At 38.3% G+C, this 22,068-nt stretch overlaps 1 protein-coding gene across 1 annotated transcript in view; it reads right to left on the bottom strand.

Annotated features, from left to right (window-relative positions):
* The window catches only part of LOC105936964 (glypican-5), a 90,113-nt gene that overhangs the window by 3,258 nt on the left and 64,787 nt on the right, over positions 1-22,068 (bottom strand). The window contains exon 10 of the mRNA XM_012878043.3: positions 53-150. Coding sequence (XP_012733497.2) covers positions 53-150 — 98 coding nt within the window. The remainder of the gene's footprint in view (positions 1-52; positions 151-22,068) is intronic.

Raw genomic sequence — 22,068 nt, 5'->3', positions numbered from 1 at the left:
TTTCTAAACATTTCCTTGTATTGCATTACTTTAGACAATTGTTTTACTCTACCTGTGGAGGTGAATGCTGAACTGGGGATACTGGGCGACGAGGAGGAGGAGGAGCCACGTCTTTTACTTCTGGACTACGGCCACTTGAAGAATCATCACCTGAACGGACGTGAAAACATGAAGAAGTCAGGTGGATTGCACTGTAGATAATCTTACCCAGGAGCCCACTTTGCTTTGCCTCAAAGCTACACATACTTAATCTCGCCACTGATTTAATTGTATAATCTGCAATGAAAATCAAAATCAATCAACATCCGCCCCCAAAAAAAAACAAACAAACTATTTTGGTTACTGTCTAACCTGCTACCAGAGAATGTTTCACATTACAGGCATAGAAACAAGTTGAAGGCGAAGAAATATGACAGACTAAAATGCAGGAAATAATTTAATAGAAAAAAATACAAGTTCAAATATTTTTATGCTTTGATTGGGCTTATTCTACCTGTCGCTCAATGTCAGAAAGCAACTCGAATGTCTGGGACTTCAATTTTAAATATAAATAACAGAAGAAAAAAAAAACCACAATCATTTAAATTCAACCCTTTTTATCTAATGTCATCCAAAGTCCCATATTTAACAAACAGTGTTTAATTGATTTTTAGTTAAAGAATGTCAGCCACATAATCTCACTTCTGTTCACAGCTATAGGACCAAATTCACACAAATGATACATACACATTTATTTTTTAAGTAAATATTTGTTTTTAATTTACATTGTTACATATCTGTGCATTCTGTAGATCATACCAACTTTATTGGAATGGTTTAAAACCTGTTATTTACTGAATAATGGATTTATAAATTCCAAATATTTTGATTGGTTTCCACTTTTCTTTTGTAGCTCATAGTTTGGATGTACATTGTGTATCTGTTCATCTACAAACAGGATGTGATGTGTTCAACTGTGCGGATAACAGTTCAACACATACAGCCACCTTTGGTGTAAAAAGAAGTTTGTTTTGTGTTTTAGATGTTCAGTAACAGACTGAGCTCAATTTATTTTGACCTATTTTTACCAGTCTTCCTGACAAAACCCTAACCGTAATAGAAGATCTCTCTGGTTGGAGTAATAATAAATCATGATTAATGACATAGCGCAAACAAATTAATTACTGCCACTGAGGTGAAGTTCTCCTTCCTAAAATCAAAGAAATTATTGCTTAAATTATATTACCTATTCACCCCTTAGCCCCATTTTCCCCCTCATCCATCCCAATATGTTCCTTTTCTATGCTCTGTAAAAGGCATGTCTGTCTTTCTCTTGATGGGTAATTTCCCCTACAGGGGACGATAAAGCAATTCAATTCAATTCACATCAGTCCGGTTCAATATGTGGGCTCCATAGAATATGACATGATTCAATTTGATAAGATAATATGATAACGATAATAGATAAGTGTATTGATCCAGACCGGGAGGAATTACCACCACAGCAAACAAAACACAGACATACACAGACACGCCATAGCACAGTCCCGTGTGTTAAACGTCATCTAAAACAAAACTTAATTCAAACAGACACGAGCAAATACAACACAGTTTATCTAATATTGTGTATTAAAGCGTCTGACCACACCAGACCCAAAATTACCTTCTCAGTGATAGACTGAGCCGTCAAATTTACAACCAAGCGAATGTCGTTTGTGACTAAATAACAATATTTAAATCATTTTTAGAATAATTTTTTTTCCTACAACAGTCAGGGCTTGTTTTTAGTGATGGGTCCGGCAACACCGATGCGTCGGCGCATGTGTCGGTCTCATAGAGCGAAACCCGTGTCGATGTGTGTATTGCTACGGAAAAGTCACGTGACCGATACAGGAACTGTTTCGGTCACGTGACCAATACAGCACCTGTTTCGAACTGACTGACGCGCCAAACTGTTTCTGTTCCCTCTAAGCTGCACGCGTGTGCATTCGCGCACAGCAGCGCGCACAGCAGAGCTATGCTGCGCAGTAAAGAAAATCCAAGCTGAACTGTAAACAAAATAACGGTTAATGATGGTTAATTTTTAACTATTTTGCAACTCTGGTGTGATGGTGTTGTACCACAGTCTCGCTCTGTGAGCGCCAGGTGCTGATCGGAGCGCACCACTGATGGATGGGTTCTGCAACGCTTTTTTGGTTGGGCGGGTTGCGCTGTGCGTCTTTGTTCTGAGCGTCGTTTCAGAAAAAAACGGCTGATCTACACTGAGTAGAAAGTTGCTACTCTGAGTAGTTTTTCCTCCCTTTGTCATACTCAGCATGTCCGATTTCAGAACAGATGATATCAGTCAGGTAACTAAACACAGCGCCCGATCAACCATTTGTAAAAAAAATAAAAAAGCCAGTCCACAAGCATCCTCCTTCACATTATTTATTGACTGTATCTAAAAAAAATCAAATATATGTTTAATTCAAATGAAAATATAAAATAATACAATGCAACATACAATGATTTAAATTGTATTGTGTATACTTGGTCATCAAATCAGTGTCAGTTAACTCTGTCAACCAGGTTGCCTGTAGGGATGTTTAAGGTCCAGCAGGTGTCAGTATTCAGTGACACAGTATCGGCACAGTATCGGCACAGAGTTGCAATGTGTTGAAACGTTTCATGACGCCTCATCGACCCATCACTACTTGTTTTATAATCTCAGCACCATGAGGTTCGATGCTGCACACTAGACGTACTAAAAGTACACTGACCCACTCAGAAAATGCACCCAAACACTACTTTCAATTTTAATATTAAAAACACACATGAGACTAAATAGGGTAGCTGTGGTGGACATTTTAAAAAGAGACTAAAATAATCCAAAATGAACGCTCTACCGCTGCACTTTTTTTATAGGGCGTCACCAATAAACCCATTTGTGCTTTAACACAGCTAGATGTGAAGCTGGATCCTTCAGTTTCCAGGTCCACTTCCAGGAAATGTAGTGTTTCTAAATATTCCCCATGGCTGCGGATGCAAGGTAACATTGAACTGAACTTTTCTTTTTTTTTTTTCAGTACATGTCGACAAAACAACATCATTACCAGCATATGTCTTTTTCTCTTCATCTGTGCCCTTAGCGCTATCTTTTATGGAGCTAACACAAACCGAGTAAAGAACATCTGCTGCTGTAAAAAACAAATCCCGATTTGTGAAAATGTTTTCTATTTCTCTTTCGCGTCCTGTGATTGCACAAAAATCTTGCATAACTTAGGGTTGTTTTGTTGCTGTTTAAACGTGAAGGATTTATGCGTTTCACCCCGCACACCCACAGCCTTTATGGAGCGCAGCCTTTCACATTAGACACATAAACACACAACAAAAAATAAAAAACACACACACACACACACACACACACACACACACACACACATACATACAGAGATGTTCAAAAATGTTGCTTCATTTAACTGGTATGCAGCTGGGAAGATACAGCTTCTTCTCTTTTTTTTCTCAAATGCATGTGTGTGTGTGTGTGTGTGTGTTTACTGGCATCGGTCCAAATCCCTTCTGGGAGAAACTCAGGTAAATGGCTTGATTACAGCTGGAGGGAAACAACGGTGCTGCTGGCAGAGAGCGCTCACAGACGCAAGCATCCACACCCACACACCTTCACCGAGGGACATTCCTGTATTCACCTGTGCCGTCCCAAAAAAACACTCACACCGCCGGCTCCCCCCTTTTCTCTCCAATAGCTTGGTGACATACACAAGCGTGCACACACCTGCTCGGGAAGAAACCCGATTCTGTCTGCAACAAAACACATTGTATCGATGCACAATGGACAAAGAGCTGGTTTCAGGCGCACAGGAACGAGGGGAGTTTTTTTAAATGCTCAGCCGCTCTGGCAAAGATTGTAGCTCACAATATTAAATAACATACAAAGATGCCATTCACGGCCTCCAAAAAAAAAAAAAAGGGTCAGCGAGCCCGATAAAAGAGGTGGTTTTAGTTTTATATTTGCAGATAGTGTAGATCATTTATTCAGAGAAGAGTGTTGGGCATCTGTCCTTTCCCTGAGCACTGTCTTTGAAAAAAGCATAAAACATAGTTATACTGGGTTCATCTGGAGGTTGTTGTTTTTTTTGTATTTTTTACTGTGGGCGTTGTGTTCTCCAGTTGTGCCCATCTATTTCAGTCAGGACTGAACACCTTTAGTTTCTTTATTCAGTTTTAGTTGTAATGAGGACTGGTTTATAACTGGATTAGCAATTTGGTTTTGCACAACCGATCCATTCGTGCGCTTTTCTACAATAGTGTTTGTTTTCTATTGCTCGGTTGTTTTGGGACAATCAGACCTACTACCGCTTCAGGGATCAATGTACTATATTTTCTTATCTTATCAATGTACTATACTTTCTTATCACACAGCTCAACTTCAGTGACATTTTATAATTAATAGATAGGTTTTTATTATAACCTACACTTGCAACTATAACAGCTTTTTCTCTTTTGGGAAGGCTTTTCACAAAGTTTAGGGGTGCGCTCAGGGAAATTTTTGATCATCCTTCCAGAACCACATTTGTAAGGTCAGACACTGATGTTGGCCGAGAAGGACTGGCTAAAAATGTCTCTAGAACTCTAATTAAACCTGCTTACCAATTTTGGTACCTTGATTTGTGCCCCAGTGCACATCCATGTTCAGACAGGATGCAGTCGTCTCCAAACTGTTCCCACAAAGTTGAAAGAATGAAAATATGCAATTTGTCTGAGTTTGCTAAAGCAACATCCACTTGCCTACGGTCAATGTGTGAGTATAATGAGGTTGTAGAAAGGACATGAGAATAGCATCATCAGCGCTACATTAAGTTCTCGTGACCTAATGAAACTTAACATTTAAAAAGGGGAAAAAACATTAAATGCAAAAAAAAAAAAAAAAAAAAAATCAAGGGCACTACTATTAATTTGTGAATCTGTACATCTGAAATTATTTTTCTACTTCTTATTACGGGCTGTGTCACTAACCACCAATATTAATGTTGGGACGCTTGTTTCTTAGCAACAAAGCAGAACAAATAACTATAGCATATATACTAAAATATGCACACACGCACAGACACACAAAGTGGAGGCAAGTGATGAAGAATGTCACTGAATCCATTCATGGGTTCCTCTAACCTTTACTGCAATGAATTCCATGTGAAAGCGTGAGGATGTGCGGGAGGGAGAGTAATAATAGGAGTCCAGGAGTGACATTTGAAGGACCCTGTCAGTGAACTGAAGTAGTAGACAGCTTATATCCAGGTCACGGCTGTAGCAGATAATACAAAGGCTTCAGCATTGTTCGTGTCATGCAGGATATGAACAGCGCAACCAATCCATTCATGCACAGTTTGCATCCCCACAGGAGCTGAGCTGACACTTTACAAGGACCGTCACGAACGGGAACCGTTTTCTGGGGGGGATTTTAAAGGAGTAGCTGGAGAAAACAAACAGACAGTGATCCATTACTCTCTCCTCTGCAAGTGGGTACATATTACTTTTTCACAAGTGGATTGCAATTTAGATGCTTATAGAAAATAATGACATAAAAATGGAACAGGATTTGGAGCAAAGTGTTCATCCATGGGTGGCAGAGAGAGTCTTCGTCAGGTGGGGGAGGAAAATAAATCATAGCTGTGGAGACCCAGAGGGCACAAACTGCCTTCAGAAGGTTTACTAGATTGATGATTCTCTTGCCCATACCCTGTCCCCTACTCATACACACACTTTCACACATATAAATAACCAAAAATGATCTTATGTTAGCTGTAAAAATATACTTTCTAAACCAAAGCTAACTTCTTTCAACTTAATTGTATAATGATTTGTTTGACATGTCTAGCATGAATCCGGAAGAAATGTGGCTCTACCACTGAAATCCACTCATGACAATTATGAGTAATAAACTTATCTGAAGTATAAATATAGCATTTTTTTTTTTTTTACTGTTGCTGTCACTTATGCAGTCACTCAGTTTCCGATGGCGAAGGCTGGTTATTGCAAATAACACTGTAGCATTGACCTGAAGGTAAACAATGTAAATAGTTTGTGTCCAGCATGTGTGCGATATTTTTCCTAAACTGATCTAATAGTTTGTTGCAGTCTGGACTTGCCCCGTTTTGTGGATGAGCCAAACCACACACTGCTGGATTAACAACAGACAGACTGAATGATGCCAGTGCAGAAAATGACCAGAAGCTGCTGTGGAAGGTTGCACCGTTTTAAGTTGTTTTCAGGAAGTGCAGTCTCTGCTGGGATTTCCTCCAGACAGTGTCCATGTTTAAGGAAACGGGTGGTGCCCAGGAAGCGGAAGCGATCCACGGTGGACATAGTGTTGCTGAGGATGGTGGGAGGCAGCGCACTCTCCATAAGCCCACCATCGCTGCTACCGTCGGGAGAAGTTGAGCAGGTGAAGTTCCAGGCGGTTCTGGGGACCAGCCGATCAGCGTCATGTCTGTATGTGGACTCGACATCGCCCTGGATAAGACCGACGACACTGGTGTCATCTGAAAACGTCAGGAGCTGGCTGAGCTTCTGATAGCGGATGTCTGGGTTGACGACATTGAAGGGCGACGGATTTTAGGAGCTATTGGATGACCGTACTTCGACTGATGATCAGCCTTCTTGGTAGAGTCCAGCCCAACTGTTGGATTGCTAAACCCCTCTGTGTTTTTTTTGTCTTCATGCAACAAAAGATATTTTTGCTTACGTTCTGTTGTGATTTCACCAAAGTGGATTCCTAGTGTTCTCTTTTCCTCCCAGGTTGATTCCCACGCTAACGCCAGAGCCCTCCTATTAGCTTCTCGGTTGCAGATCTCGTCCAGACATCCATTCACCGTCATTCACCCTCGTCTCCAGCCGTCACCAGCGTCCCCCGCTCGTCAAGCACTACGTTCGATCACTGTCATGATCTCCAGCTTCCTTTAGCCCTGCTTTTATTGAAATTCCTCTTGGAATAATAATCCCCGCTAGGACGTCTCCTTCCACAATCCACATCAAGGTTCTCCTTTCCCCCTCAAATATACAGGTGAAAAATTGGTCTGGTCGTTATGCCTTGCTCCATCGAACTGGTCCTCTCTTCTTCTACATGCGGCTGAACCACGGCTACAGAAGCCATTAAGCTGTACTGTTTTGTTTTTTTTGTTGTTGTTTTTTTTCTTTCCATCCTTGTAAACAAACTGTTTATCTGGAAAATTCTGAGCCCAGACTCTGGATGTGGGTCAGGAAATTTTCCAGAAACATGACAGTCTGGTATTAAACGTCTGGGTTTACTTTACACAACTGTCATGTTAGGCTCTGGTTAGGATAAAATAGTTTCTTCCCAACACACACACACACACACACACACACACACACACACACACACACACACACACACACACACACACTGTGTTTGGAGGTGACCTTGAACAGTCTGAGCTGATGGGAGCGTATGTAGGTGTGTGAATGTATCCCCAGTGTTTCCAGCTGAATCTGTAATGAGCATTTCATTACTTCAGCCTCAGTTCTCAAGGGAGGGGGGGGGGGGGGTACTCCCACACCACAGAGAAAGAGAGAAAGAGAGAGAGGGGGGGGGGGACAATGGCAAAAAGGGTGCTAAATACATCTTGTGCCCCCCCTCCCCTTCCCCTGATGATCTTTCAGAATGAGGAGTATGTTGGCCACTACAGACTGCTAGAATATCTATAGTAGCCTGGAGCACACATTGAAGGACCTAAGCCCACTCAGGAAGAGGAAGACTTGTTATTGTTATTAAAATGAAGCAGCTCTTGCATTTTTGCCTGTGCTGTGTTGCATCATGTCTTACTGACTTTGGTTAAGGCACTTACAAATTTCAAATAGTAAGTGTTGTGGCCGTTCATGCTAATTTTTATGTATGGTAAGTTCTATCAATTTGTTTATTTTTCTAGACAGAATATAGTTATGTTTTTTTTTTCCCAAACGAAAATCTGTGAAAAAAAAATAAAAAAATAATAATCTTTAGATTACTTGTTAGACCCTCCCATTAATTTAAGAGACAAAATACACGTGGTTGAAATAGCTTTTCTTTTTGTCAAATGACGACGGGAGATTTTGTAAAATGATTTTTTGACCACTCTGTGATCACCTTTTGAAAATTTGTAACATGAGAATAAGTTAACTTTCATTTTTATCTGAGTTGTAACAGATTTGTAGTTATTGTTAGTTTATCATATATTTTTTGCCAGATAAACAATAGTAAACAATATACAGTATATTTTTTCAAACAATCAAGTCGGAAGTGCGTTCAGGAAAGAAACCACCTGATGCCACTCGTGGCCTTTCTTGGAAAATTTAGATTTTGGAACTTAGAAGGCTGCAACGGTAAGATTTATAAATAAGGTGATCTGAAATGTTACTGTAACATTATTCAGTTCATGCATCTAAGTGTTTTTGTTTTATATAAAGTATGTGGACTTTAATACAATTTTTTGTAATGACTTCTCATTAGGCGAACCTTATTGCAATTGTTGTTTCTAATCGTTCAGTGTTGAAAACTCATCCAATGCTCAGCAGGTCTAACACATTTTGGATCGCCATGATGAGTCGTTTAAAAGAATCGAATCATAGAAGAAACTCTCCACACTCACAAGTTAGAAACTTGCTCTAACCAATTTCATGCTGTGCAGGAGCCTATGACTAATGGCAACAAGGCTTCTTGGATAAAAAAAAAAATTAAAAGATGATTAATACATGACCTTAAGCAGCTCCAAAACAACTATAAATATGAAACATGCTGGTTGTGGCATTTAACTATGAAACAGAAAACATTTCCTAGGCTTCACTTTCACCAGGTTCATTTTATAAAGTGACATGAGTTTCAACATAACCACAAAGTGTATGTTAAGGCAAAATACAGAACAGATCTAGGAGGATATGGCACTATAATTTATACTTATCAATTTGAAAAGTTTTTGCCTTCACTGCAAAACTAGACATGCGCATTAATATTCAATCCACTATGTTGACAAGACTGTGGAAAGACACGTATAGGTCAGAAGGAAACAGTCTGATAGGAGTACTTCCATTCTCCAAACACACTTCTGTATTAAATATTCTGGTGGATTCTGCTGTGATAATGCATGATTATATCTCTGTGACATTTTTCACTGATGTGGGTATTGTGGACATTTGTGCTTTTTATGCAAAGTGGAAAATGTTAGGCCTGGGTTCATGCATAGAAAGAGACAGCAAGTGATACTTTTAGAGCTTGTTATAAAAAATGTAATCGCTTATGAGTAAACTAAGGAAACCCAAACAGTATGAAAAAGGTTGGTGTCCTCCCTAACCCATTTATGCTGTCACATTCAGTTCAATTTACCTACATATTGCTGCTTACCAAAACAAATATCCATCCAATTTAATTTCATCCAAAGAAATCTATCCTGTAACAATTCAGCTCATCTCAACAGCTCATCTCAAGTAAGCATGTATATGAGTAAATGGAGATCAGCTTCCATACATGTGTCACATGAACATCATGACCTGGGTCTAAGTAAATATATGCATGTTTTCTCAAGAAATCCAGCATAACTAACCCTGATGTTAAAAAAAAAAGTTCTTAAAGGAAGCATTTCATCGCTATGCACTTCTTTTAAATGTGTCTGTGCATTTTTGGCCTTGGAATAAAAATTTGAGATATGTATAAACAGCTAGTGCAGAAAAAGAAGGTAAACATGATACTATCAGGGAAATAGCCAAACATGTGGCAACGGTCAGAAATAGGCGGCAGAGCGTCATTATTGTTGTCTGGACACATGAGAGGATGAGACAGTATATGTAGGAGCCACAACAGTGGGTATGTCTGGATAATATTAACACACCATTCATAAAATCGAAATTATTAAAATTCATTGACAAAGTGAAACTACGAACAGCTCTAATTTTATGCAAAGGCAAAACTAAACAATTGCCATGAAATCTATAAGTTAAGGGGCGAATATCAGTTTAAAACATCTAAATTCAGAACCACTAGAAAACACTTTTGTGTATCAGTAGGTGGCGTTAAACTGTGAAACAACCTGAATATTAAAATAAAACTATGTCAAACCTAAAACAGTTCAAATCAACACAAATACATACATTAATTACTGGATATAATATGTAGAATCAATATTATTATTGCTGTTGCTGCTGTTGCTTCTAGTTATTTTCTTTAGTTCATATAGCAGTTTAAATTATAAATTCAAGGAAATAATGATTGTTCTTGCCACTATAGTTAATATGTTTCAATAGAAACTATAAACAAGTACACAATGTATAAAATGTGTGTGTATCATGTTGTATTTATATGTATATGGAAAGATATGTAGGAGCTGTAAGGATAAACGGGAATAAATATAAGTTTATACTTCCACCCACTTCATTGGATATGTACATGACGAAAGTCTATTTTATAATGTACTATTATATACTATTATAACAGTCTTTTACATATTCAAAAAATGGTAATTGGTAAATTTATGTTCAATGGTTGGCACAGCTAACCATTTACCCTTCTGCTTTGCATTATGAACTGGGTATTTAAACAAATAAATTACAATTCTTTATTGTCCTTTATAGCTAACTTGGCCTCATTCCCAATTCCTTTAAACAGACGATGGTTCTTAAACATACAAAATCAAACTCAACTCTGATATCGCTGGATTTTGTATTGTTTATCGAGTTGTTTTTCCCAGTTTTGATCCTTTGCAGAGGTGGGTAGTAACTAGTTACATTTACTTGAGTAACATTTTGAACAAAATGTACTTTTAGGAGTATTTTACTGCACTGTACTTTTTACGTTTACCTGAGTCATATTATTACTCAAGTATCACTACTCTTACCTGAGTAACATATCTGGCTACTCTCCCAACTGCGAGAAACTTCATGAATAAAGAACATACTTGATTACAGGAAAAATGCACCACAGAGACAAAAACCCAGAGTCTATGTTAAAGTGAGACTTGTTATTTGTACACAAGTTTTGTTATTTTAATGTTATTTTCTATCTGCTGAGCTCATTGAGCCATTTGGAGGTCAGATGAACGTACAGTAAACAGTAGATATTGTCATTGGAAGTACTTTGCACTTTTCTAACATACTGTGTATAGATTAACTGCTGTAAGTGTTTCTTTCAAGATTAATGTTGGAAAATAATGGTTTAGAAAATTATTTATTCTGCATGAATCTGTTATTTTTGTTGATGAATCATGTTGATTTTTGTCTTTAAAATGCCAGGATTTGCACATAACCTTATACTTTGTCTGTCCGATTACATAATTTTTAAATATTAAGTCATCAGCTGTTGTGATTAGTTACTCAGTACATGAGTAGCCTTCTTACAGAATAGTTTTTTTTACTCTTACTTGAGTAATTTCTTGGCTGACTACTTTTTACTTTTACGTGCGTAAAAAATATGTGGAAGTAGTGCTACTCTTACTTGAGTACAATGTTTGGCTACTCTGCCCGCCTCTGATCCTTTCTACTATTTCTTCCTGTAGTTAATTAGTTTTCTTTACCCTTTTCGTTTTTTTTCGTACTTTAGTTAAATGTCACTAGCCTTATTAAAGGCTTTTTTTTAAAACTGGGATCTGGGAGTTTAAGCCATTTGTTTATAAATTCTTATATTTTGAAGATAAGTTATTTGTGTTTGTTCTACACGTGTGTGTGTGTGTGTGTGTGTGTGTGTGTGTGTGTGTGTGTGTGTGTGTGTGTGTGTGTGTGTGTGTGTGTGTGTGTAGTTATTGCTTTTTAAGGATACCAGTATGCAAATCCCCCCCATTAATTTATTGTTTTATATTTCCACCCTCCACCAGGCAGATGTTAATAAAACAATAATTGAAAAGCTTTTTGGCTATTAATATTGATAATCAGGTCGTGTTCCAACTTTTCATTTAATTTAAATTACCATCGTTATTAAAAGTTGCACTTTGCACTTTTTAAAAGTTATCCATACCTATCCAAACTGGCCTATGGTTACACAACAGATTTTTTTGTCCTCTTACACCTGCTAATAAGTAATAATACCTAATAAGCACACCTGTCACCCATTGAGTAATCAGTCTCCCTAGTATTTATACTGAGTTTCTTTTACTCTGTCATGCAGCGAGTCGGTTTGTGTATGGAATGATGATTTGTTTTCGTAATTGGAGGGCAAATAGATTTTTCTGGCAGGAGAAGGACAAAAATGATCTATCAGAGCAATCTAAGTTTATTACGTTAATAACCACGGAGAGTACAAATGGTAAACAGTGAAATGTAACCTATTAGAAACAACTTCTTAGTTAATTTACAATCTGGCATTCATGATATTTCGTAGATGCCCTGACATGATCATTTCAGACTGTATTTTTACCCTGGCCTGAAGTTTTTATTAGTCAAATGGTCAAACTAAGCATCAACCGCTCACTCCCACCTTTCTTGGCCTCGCTATTTTTCCATAGAGTTTAATATTCCCATGTGAAAGGCCTGCATGTCGGCCTGCATCTGTGTCCTCCACTAAAGCATAACAAGTGGTTCCAGTCACACCTCACTAAGTACAGAGTTGCTGTGATTGAGAACACAAATATACGCATAGGAGGAGCTGGAAAAGGATGAAAAAAGGAAAGGAACTGATGGACAACATAATGTTCTATTCCTGCCATGGGAGCAGTTCAAAATAATGGTGGGACTGTTTACCACTGAGTTCTGTTTTAAAAAGGTTGTTCTGTTTAGTTTTGATTGTATTTTGTGTTATTTTGTACAGCACTTTGGTCTCTGTGTGTTAAAAGTGCTCTATAAATAAAGTTGGATTAGATTGAATTAGAATTTTTGACTTTGTAGAGTGCCTTGAGATGACATGTTTCATTAATTGGCGCTATATAAATAAAATTGAATTGAATTGAATGATTGCTAGTGTTTTTAAACTTAACTTAAACTTAAATTACCTAATGAACAACATGTATGAGTACCTATGTTTCTGTCTATCGTTCCTGTTTCTTTGTTTTTACATTTCAAACCTCCTCTTATAACCTGGTTGCGTGACTCATCAGTCCAAATCTTGAATAGTTTTAATTTCTTCCCCAATCCTAAGATTTTTGTCAGGAGTTTTTTTTTTTTTTTTTTGTATATGAATAACTTTGGACCTTAGAGAAATGTGAATACTTTTATCATCCCCAGTCACAAGATTGCATCTAGGAATAAAAGACTTAGTTTTGAAAAAAAAATGATTAATTAAGTTAAGATGGGTGAGATTAGGCAATATTATTTTCTTAAATAAACAATTAATGTAAACAAGAATGTAACCCCCCCCCCCCCTCAAGTTTCAAGGCTGAGAACTAACCTTCTCCTCCCCAAAACAAATGTATCCTTATCTTCGCTAAGCACATACCCCCCTTTCCTGGTATGATGTTAACAAAAGGTCCTTGTGAGAGTTTGCCCTTTAATCAGAGGACATGAACACTTAATGAACTCAAGTTTAAACCCACTGTGTTTAAAAGAAAATACTGATCTGATAGTTAATATCAAATTTCCCTTTAACACCTGCGCTGGCAATCTCTTTCAAAGCGTTTAAATGTGGATTGAAACAATTCACAAGACTTAACAAGACACAAGGAGATTAGATGGCTTCATGTTTTCTTTTTGTCTTTTTAGTAACATAAGCGCTGTAGCATTGTATAAAGTGGGAAGGCTTTTTCTTTTTTTCCAAGTAAATAACACCTAGGGATGCTTTGTTTTCCTGTGCCTTCCCAAGGTCAGACCCTTCAAGGTTAATTGTAGCCTCCAGTAGACTCATGAAACCTTTATAAGAAAGAAATGAACTGAAGTCCTCGGCTAGAAAGGCAGCAAGGGACTCAGACTGATCAGACGTGGATGAAAAGATGAACAGAGCCAAGTGACTCTTTGAAGGCTGTACACAAAAACCAGCCAGTTAGGGTGCTGTGGGAGGGTTTGCACCTAGACAAAGCAAGAGCAGCATGCTTCTTTGAAAAGGTCAAGAGCAGGAATAACAGCTTCCAGCAGTGAGGGAGGCTAATAAACCGATAATGTCTAAAGAGGTCTGCATGAACAAGCTCACTCAGGTGTGCAGGAGGAAACTCAGGCAGGAACGAACAGCGTGGTTGACTGGAGGTGTATTCTGCGATGTGAAACACCTCTTTCATCTCTGCGGGTGTGTTAAACAAAACACACTGTCATTATTCTCTTCAGATGAGTAAGAGGAAAGTGAATATGTATCACATTAATGAGCAGCATCTTCCCAGAGGATCCATCATTTAGCTCCTCTGCTTGTTGGACATAGCCACATGCTGAACACGTGCAGCATGCCATTTATGATTGATCGCCTTTCTTTCCGCACGCACTGTTACACCTTATTTCTGCTCATATGTTTTTTACTGTGTCTCTTACTGTTTACCAATTAGAATTAGTATTGTTAGGGCAGAGCTGAGCAGCATTACTAAAATAAAGCCAAAGAACCAATAGTAGACAAAAACAATTATTGAAAGAACAAAAGAAAAATTATTGAAGTGCTTGTGGGTATTGATTAAGTTTTTAAAAATATATAATTATATCTTTAATAAAAAAAAAAAAACTTATTTGGGGTGAACATTAGAATTCCATACTCATAATTGTTAGTAATTGTAATGCTTCTGTCTGATCCTGCATGAGAAAACCCTGTCTGCAGTCTCCATAACGTCACTCCCTGCTCCCTGTGCTGCACAGGTAATCAAGGTCCGAGCACTTCTACCTGCGGCGGATCCAGTCAAGTGGAGTCATGGCACCAGGGAGGAGCACCTTATATTCCTGGCTCTCCCAGTGTGTAACTGCCGGATTCTTAAAAGCAACCATGTGAGTAAACCATGTGACGTTCCTTGATTGTCTACCTGACCTTGACCTGTCTCGTTCCTGTGATTTCTCCTGCCTTTCATGCCTCTGTCGGATCCTCCAGCCGGCTCCTGTATACTAGACATTGACCTCCTGCCTTGTCTCTCGACCAAGCATATGTATATATATATATATATATATATATATATATATATATATATATATATATATATATATATATATATATATATATATATATATATATATATATAAAGCCAATCAATTACTTAGACTACAGGCATGTGCTGATGACATTAAATCCTGGATGACTTTAAATGTTCTGCATTTAAATTATGACAAAACATCTTAAAATTATCATCTTAAAAATAAACTTCTTTATAAATCATTTAATCTGGATGGCATTAAATCGGCCTCTGGTAATAAAGTAAAAAAACTTGATGTTTGTCCAAGGCATGTCATTAAAATCCCACATTAAACCAGTTTATAGGGTTTCCTTTTTCACCTCCGGAATATTGCCAAAAATATTCTGCCCAGGAGTGATGCAGAAAACTAGTCCATGCATTTGTTACTTCAAGGCTGGACTATTGTAATTCTTTAGTATCATATACCATCATATATTAGAGCTCTGATTACCCTGTATGTTCCTAACAGAGCACTTCGCTCTCAGACTGCAGGTCTGCTGGTGGTTCCTAGAGTCTCTAAAAGTAGAATGGGAGGCAGATCCTTTAGCTATCAGGCTCCTCTCCTGTGGAACCAACTCCCAGTTTGGTCCGTGAGGCAGACACCCTGTCTACTTTTAAGACTAGGCTTAAAACTTTCCTTTTTGACAAAGCATATAGTTTGAGTGACTTAGATTACCCTGAGCTATCTCTGTAGTTATGCTGCTATAGGCTTAGGCTGCTGGAGGACATCAAGGTCTATTTCTTTCACTCTGCTTCGTTCTCCTACTGTTCTCCAATTTGCATAGTTTGTTGTTATTTCAACTTTTGACCTTGTGTCTTTTTTCTCTTCATATTAGGTACACGTAGTTTGGCGTTCTGTTAACTGTGACATCACCCAGGGCAGGCAGATCATCTGCCACTACCATATAACATAGAAAGGATTTCTGGATCAATGTGTGCTTCTGTGTTTTTTTTGTCTCTGTTCTGTCTTCTCTAACCCCCAGATGGCCATTCACAATGAGCCTGGTTCTGGTTCTGCTGGAGGTTTTCCTCCCTGTTAAAGGGGAGTTTTTGTCTTCACTGTCGTTTCATGCATGCTCAGTATGAGGGATTGCTGCAAAGCCATCGACAATGCAGACGACTCTATGCAATCTGCTGGGTTTCCTTAGATTTCCTTACTTTCCTTAGGTTTCCTTACAAGCTGTCTGGATTATATGATTAAATTTCACTTTATTAAGTTCCTTGCGATGAGGTGTTGTGATTTGGCGCTATATAGATACAATAGAATTGAATTGAAATCTGAAAATGACAGTGACAGTACCAAAAGCAAAGTAAGTCCCCCTCACAACACATTAAAAATGAGTCAGAATGTAATGGGTCTTTTCTTGTTCTTAAAAAGTCTTCTAGGGGGCATTAAAAACACAGAATCCTGGTCATTACATGTGATGAAGTGTCAGAGCTTTCCAACTGCTGCAAGCTAAAGCCATCCAGGATGACATTGTGGCGTTTAAGTCTAGTCCTGGCAGCATATCTGTGTCCTGGAGTCTGGTAGCAGCAGTTGAAGCTTAGCTATCACACATGTGGACACATGCATTTCATTGCCATGCCCTTTGCTGCCGTTGTGCCTCATTGTTGCTCTGGTTGCTACCAAATCTGTCTCACTAAGCAGCTGAAACAAACAATCATTGATCTCCAAGCCTGTTACCACAGCACATTTATACAACACTGTATGCCCTGGGCCCCCAATAGAATATTGTGGTTTCTGAGACTGTCAAAAATTCTAAGATTTGTAAATAGCGTAAATGTAAATAGAAAATTGATTTTTTCATCATTCAAAAGAAAGAGGAAGGGACAATTAGGAGCAGTAGCTCATTGGGTTTATAATACAATTAAAGAGAAGTTGCATTGCAATTCCTAATAAGGAAATTTTAAGTTTCAAAACTTGGGTGTGATCACAGTGATTGTACTACATAGCACTCCCTGCTGGGTGCTGAGGCATTTACAGAAATCAACATGTCATCTGTTAGGACATGCATTAAAGTCATGATGTTAATTTCCCAGCAAAACTGAAACTGATGGTGTAATAGCATATTATTAAGGGAATTCCAAGTTTTTTTTGAGGAACTATTCCAGTGCCAATTTCAAACCCATGCCATAAGTATTGTAGAGGGATATGTTGCAGGAGGGTAAGGGGGGGGGGGGGGGGGGGTGTATTTGACGAGTAGTGAGAGTTTAATAGCATAATGGTTGCTGGAGATTACAGTTTGGTCTTAATCCAGAAGGAAACAGCGCCTTGGCTATTGCATCATTGCAGTTCAAGCATCTTTAATCTGTTCTGTTAATGTCCTCCATATTACAAATGTTCATCCTCTAAAAGGTCATCTATTGTTGTCAGTTTTAGAATTCTATTTTAAGGATTAAAATATCTTATCTAGTACTTTCATGAGTGCTAAACATCAATCCCAGAAGCTATTTCTATAAAACCTGTACATTATTACACAGGGCCTCAATTTTATGGTTGGTCATATTCCTGCTTGTGAGGGGTTTAATCATTTTTAACACAGCTTTGGACAAAAACATATCGAACACAGTATATTAAAGAAAGTTCTTGAGACTAGATTTCCATGTTAAGTATCCTCTATCAGTAAAACAGACTTTGCATTCTGTGTCTTAAATCTTAATGTTAAGTATTTTGGTTCTAAAGAAAATATTTCACGGCGCTGATCATTCCATTTTAAATGCTCCGTTGAGAGGGTTTTATGGTCACTCCCAGTATTTTTTTATTGTTCTTTCTGACTCCGAAAAGGTAGTGTGAGAGAGTGCCAATGGATGTGTATTAATCTTTTCTCAGATATACAGGGCTGCCTGTTTGAAGATAGAAAAAAAAAAAAAGGCCTTTCTGTTTAAGATGAAATAGTCATTAAAGGCTTTGTGGAGTGGTCAGCAGGGAATGTGGAAGAGACCAGCAGAGCCCGCTTCAGACGATAGAGTGAAACTGCTTGGAAAAAAGGACAATAAAGATGAGATTGTAGCATCCAATATTCTCCTGTTATGGAGACTGTAGATTCATATATAAGTATAACAGTTATTTTTAATTTGCGGAATTTTCAAATACAAATCACAAAAAAGTACAGGTTTTGCTCAGTTAATCAGTACCTCATCTTATTCTTACCTCTATCACCACAACTCTCTCTCTCTTTCATTATTGCTATCTCAAAGGGACCCATGGGAAAATTGACCACCTGGTAACTATGGTTACTGAGATCAAGTGGCCCCTTTGTGGGTACGAAATCCCACATTCTCTCAAACATGCACTCCCAATTACAAATTCCACCTGGCAAAATGCAAATCATTTCTGAATGTTTTTATTCAGGTATGTAGTGTTGAAAACACAGCTTATGGTCTGTTCGGGGAGAAGGTTTGGGGCTTTCCCAACTGATATAAGTGCTTTTCTTGGGACTAACAGCCACCTGGAGGCTTTAGCCCACTCCAATCTCTGTAACCACTGCCACATCACAGATATCAGGTCAGTAATTACACCATCTGGGGATTTCATTTGTTACAGAGAAAAACTGAAACGCAAAGAAGAGAGGAGACAACTGACAAGATATAATTGCATTTTCGTTACTGACATCGCAGGACTTGGACATGCCTTTGTGAAGAGCTGCAGAGGGAGTTGCACAACTTGAAAGAAGGAAATCAATCTGTTTAATCTTGCTCAAATCTAAAAAAAAAAGTCCAAAACATTTTGTCTAATAGTATGAAGCAGTTTGTTGGGCAACTCATGCGCCACTTCAGGTACTATTAGTAAATATAGCTCTACTTCCAGACTGTCATTCTACTTCTAGTAAAAGTAATAAATGACAGCCAAATACTTCTAACTGAAGTCCTAAACTTTTAATTGAGCCTGTGTTTATATGCCAGATTTTAATCCTTATAGCACCAGTGTGTAAGATTTACACCCATCTAGAGGTGCACTAAATGAATTACAAACAATCTCGTCATTAAGTGCGTAGTAGCTACTACAGAAGCTGCAGAGGGTCATAAATGTGACAATGTCAACAAGTATGTCTTCTGTCATTTGGTATCAAGCTACTGCTAATAGCTAATAGCTATGGTCATCTTGTGAAATGGTTTTTGGCATTGTTGACAAGTCTGCTTATTATAAGTGACTATGTGCTTATTTTCTAAAGTAACTCGTAAATTTCATCTGAAAATAATTTCATTCTAAAATAAGCGACTATAAGCACAAGTTATAAAAAACGAACAAATGAGCCGTCTCTGCCGGGAGGACAGAGTGGTTGGTGGACTACACTTTCCTGTTTCTAACACTACACCAAAATAACCAAAACTTCACTGTTATATTGAATTAACTTACCTGTCCAGCACAGAGCCTGTAACCTCCGCATTTGTTTTGAATGTCCGCTCTCTCATGAATTGTCTCCACTCTCCCTGGTAATATTAGCTAAGCCGATGTAGACTCTCGTTTTCTCCTGTTATCACTTCTTTTTCTTTTCTTGGTTACTTTCTCTTCCCTCTCGGTGGGTAACGAGTATGGCTGGTCCTCCATTTCAACAGAAAACACCAAATAGAATGATCTACGGTCGTCTTTGCTTGTTTTCTACTCCTCCTCCATTGACAGCATGTCTCCATATACAAGACAGATAGGTAAAACATGTATAGCTGACAAGTTTGTCCCGTTACGGGTACTGTAATCAAACATGGCAACACAACATGGTGTCTTCCATTGGGTGCCACCGCCACCTATGTATTTATAAACTACAAATTTTAAGCCATGATAATGCTTTCATTTTTTGATGTGAGGTTATTAGACTTTGGCAGCATATGTATTTATGAAAGCAATACTTGATTTTGCCAATAGAAGGTCAAACTAATTTCACAGTGTTACTTTAACAATACTTACCAAGATACACTCTCTCCTTGGGATAAGATGACATTGAATATTACATTAGAAATAATAATCTAATGATCAAAGGAAGTAATAGTGGTCTATAATAATTCACAATAGCCAGATTTATTTTTCAAATTTTAGTTGGTTTCATTATAAAACAGGTGGCAAAAAATAATAGGTAATAACAAAAGCAATAGATTATATATATATATATATATATATATATATATATATATATATATATATATATATATATATATATATATATATATATATATCGGATCGCTGTACCGATCCGTTGTGGTGAAGAGAGAGCTGAGCCAAAATGCGAAGCTCTCGATTTACCGGTCGATCTACGTTCCTACCCTCATCTATGGTCACGAGCTTTGGGTCGTGACCGAAAGAACGAGATCCCGGATACAAGCGGCTGAAATGAGTTTTCTCCGTAGTGTGTCTGGGCTCTCCCTTAGAGATAGGGTGAGGAGCTCAGTCATCCGGGGAGGACTCAGAGTAGAGCCGCTGCTCCTCCACGTCGAGAGGAGCCAGTTGAGGTGGCTCGGGCATCTGGTCAGGATGCCTCCTGGACGCCTCCCTGGAGAGGTGTTCCGGGCACGTCCCACCGGGAGGAGACCCAGAGGGAGACCCAGGACACGCTGGAGGGACTATGTCTCCCGGCTGGCCTGGGAACGCCTTGGGATTCCTCCTGAGGAGCTGGCCCAAGTGGCCGGGGAGAGGGACGTCTGGGCCTCCCTACTGAAGCTGCTACCCCCGCGACCCGACCCCGGATAAGCGGAAGAAGACGGACGGACGGACGGATATATATATATATATATATATATATATAGGAATTAAACCTGTCTCATAGCATCTTCGCTTGATCAAAATCTGCAGAATTTCCCTTTATGTGAAAGGTTCCTGCACCAATCCCAGCAGCTTCAACCTTACTGTGTAGGAGGCAAGTATTACTATTTGTATCAGGTTACTTGAAACATGAAAAGATGCTGCTGAAGGATTTTTCTTTGCATTGCTGAGTGCAGCTGAGGTTGACATTATGTGCAACACGTTTAATCTGTTAAAACTGACAATAACTCGGCAGATGTCGTCAGACATATGTACCAGTCAAAAGCTTATAGGCCTTGATGCCTGAAGGTGTTTTGCCACTTGTGCTTTTGCCTACCTCTCTAAAACTGAGGATTAATTTTTTTCACCCTGAGTGATGTGTTTAGAATTTAAACTGGAGCCTAAAATGCTTGGAGTTATAATGACTTACTTGCATTGACGGCACAGAGTGAGTATGTTTAGGTTGCAGTCTTTGCATGAGTTCAGCAAGGCCAAACCTGCTTTAAAATTTTTGATGCACAAGACCAGCGTGCATCGAAAATTTATCTCTGGCATGATAAATTAAGTGGGGCACAAAAACTCAACACCTATTAGCAGCAACTAATAGAACCTGACTTTGATCAATTTTAAATTAAACAGAAAAATTAGCATAAACCAGTACACTAGAAAATCAATTTTCTAACAGCCAAATGTAATTTCAATTTTATACATGAAATTATAAAAAAGGCTCACTCATATTGTTAATTTATCGAACAGAAAAGATTCACATCAATCCTTCAATGAGCTAGCAAGGACAACCAACACTAGATTAATATTTGCTTTTAGTTTCCATTTTCCTATGTTTTATTTTGTTTAAATTTTACTACATTTTATTCTTTCTTTTTTTTTTTACATACTTTTATTCTGTTTTTATTTTACAATTTTTTAACCATGTAAAGCACTTTGCATTGTCCTTGTACTGAAATGTGCTATACAAATAAATTTGCTTTGCCTAGATGGTCGCACACTAGCCGGCAGAACGTAACATATGCAATTCCAGCATTTTGATTGGACGATCTGAGCTTGGAGCTACTTGATTTGTGCCCCACGGCTGTCTACTGAGAGCGTGTTGGACATGCGCAATGCAATTTCAGATGTTCATTATTTTAAAAAACGTTGGGTGGCCGGCCCAAATATCAAGACGCCTCAAAAGGATTTTGGCTAGTGAGCTTCTCAGTTTTCTGGCAGACTTAGATATATAGACAGAAATGTTTATAACAGAATTTTATTGGTAATGTATCTGCCTTTTTTTACAGCATAGGTCTATAAAAAAACGATCATGAT

This window comes from Fundulus heteroclitus, chromosome 9 (genome assembly GCF_011125445.2).
Source record: "Fundulus heteroclitus isolate FHET01 chromosome 9, MU-UCD_Fhet_4.1, whole genome shotgun sequence".
Classification (NCBI taxonomy): domain Eukaryota; kingdom Metazoa; phylum Chordata; class Actinopteri; order Cyprinodontiformes; family Fundulidae; genus Fundulus; species Fundulus heteroclitus.
Note: the sequence above shows the minus strand (reverse complement) of the source record. Positions and strands in the feature narration are given on the sequence as shown.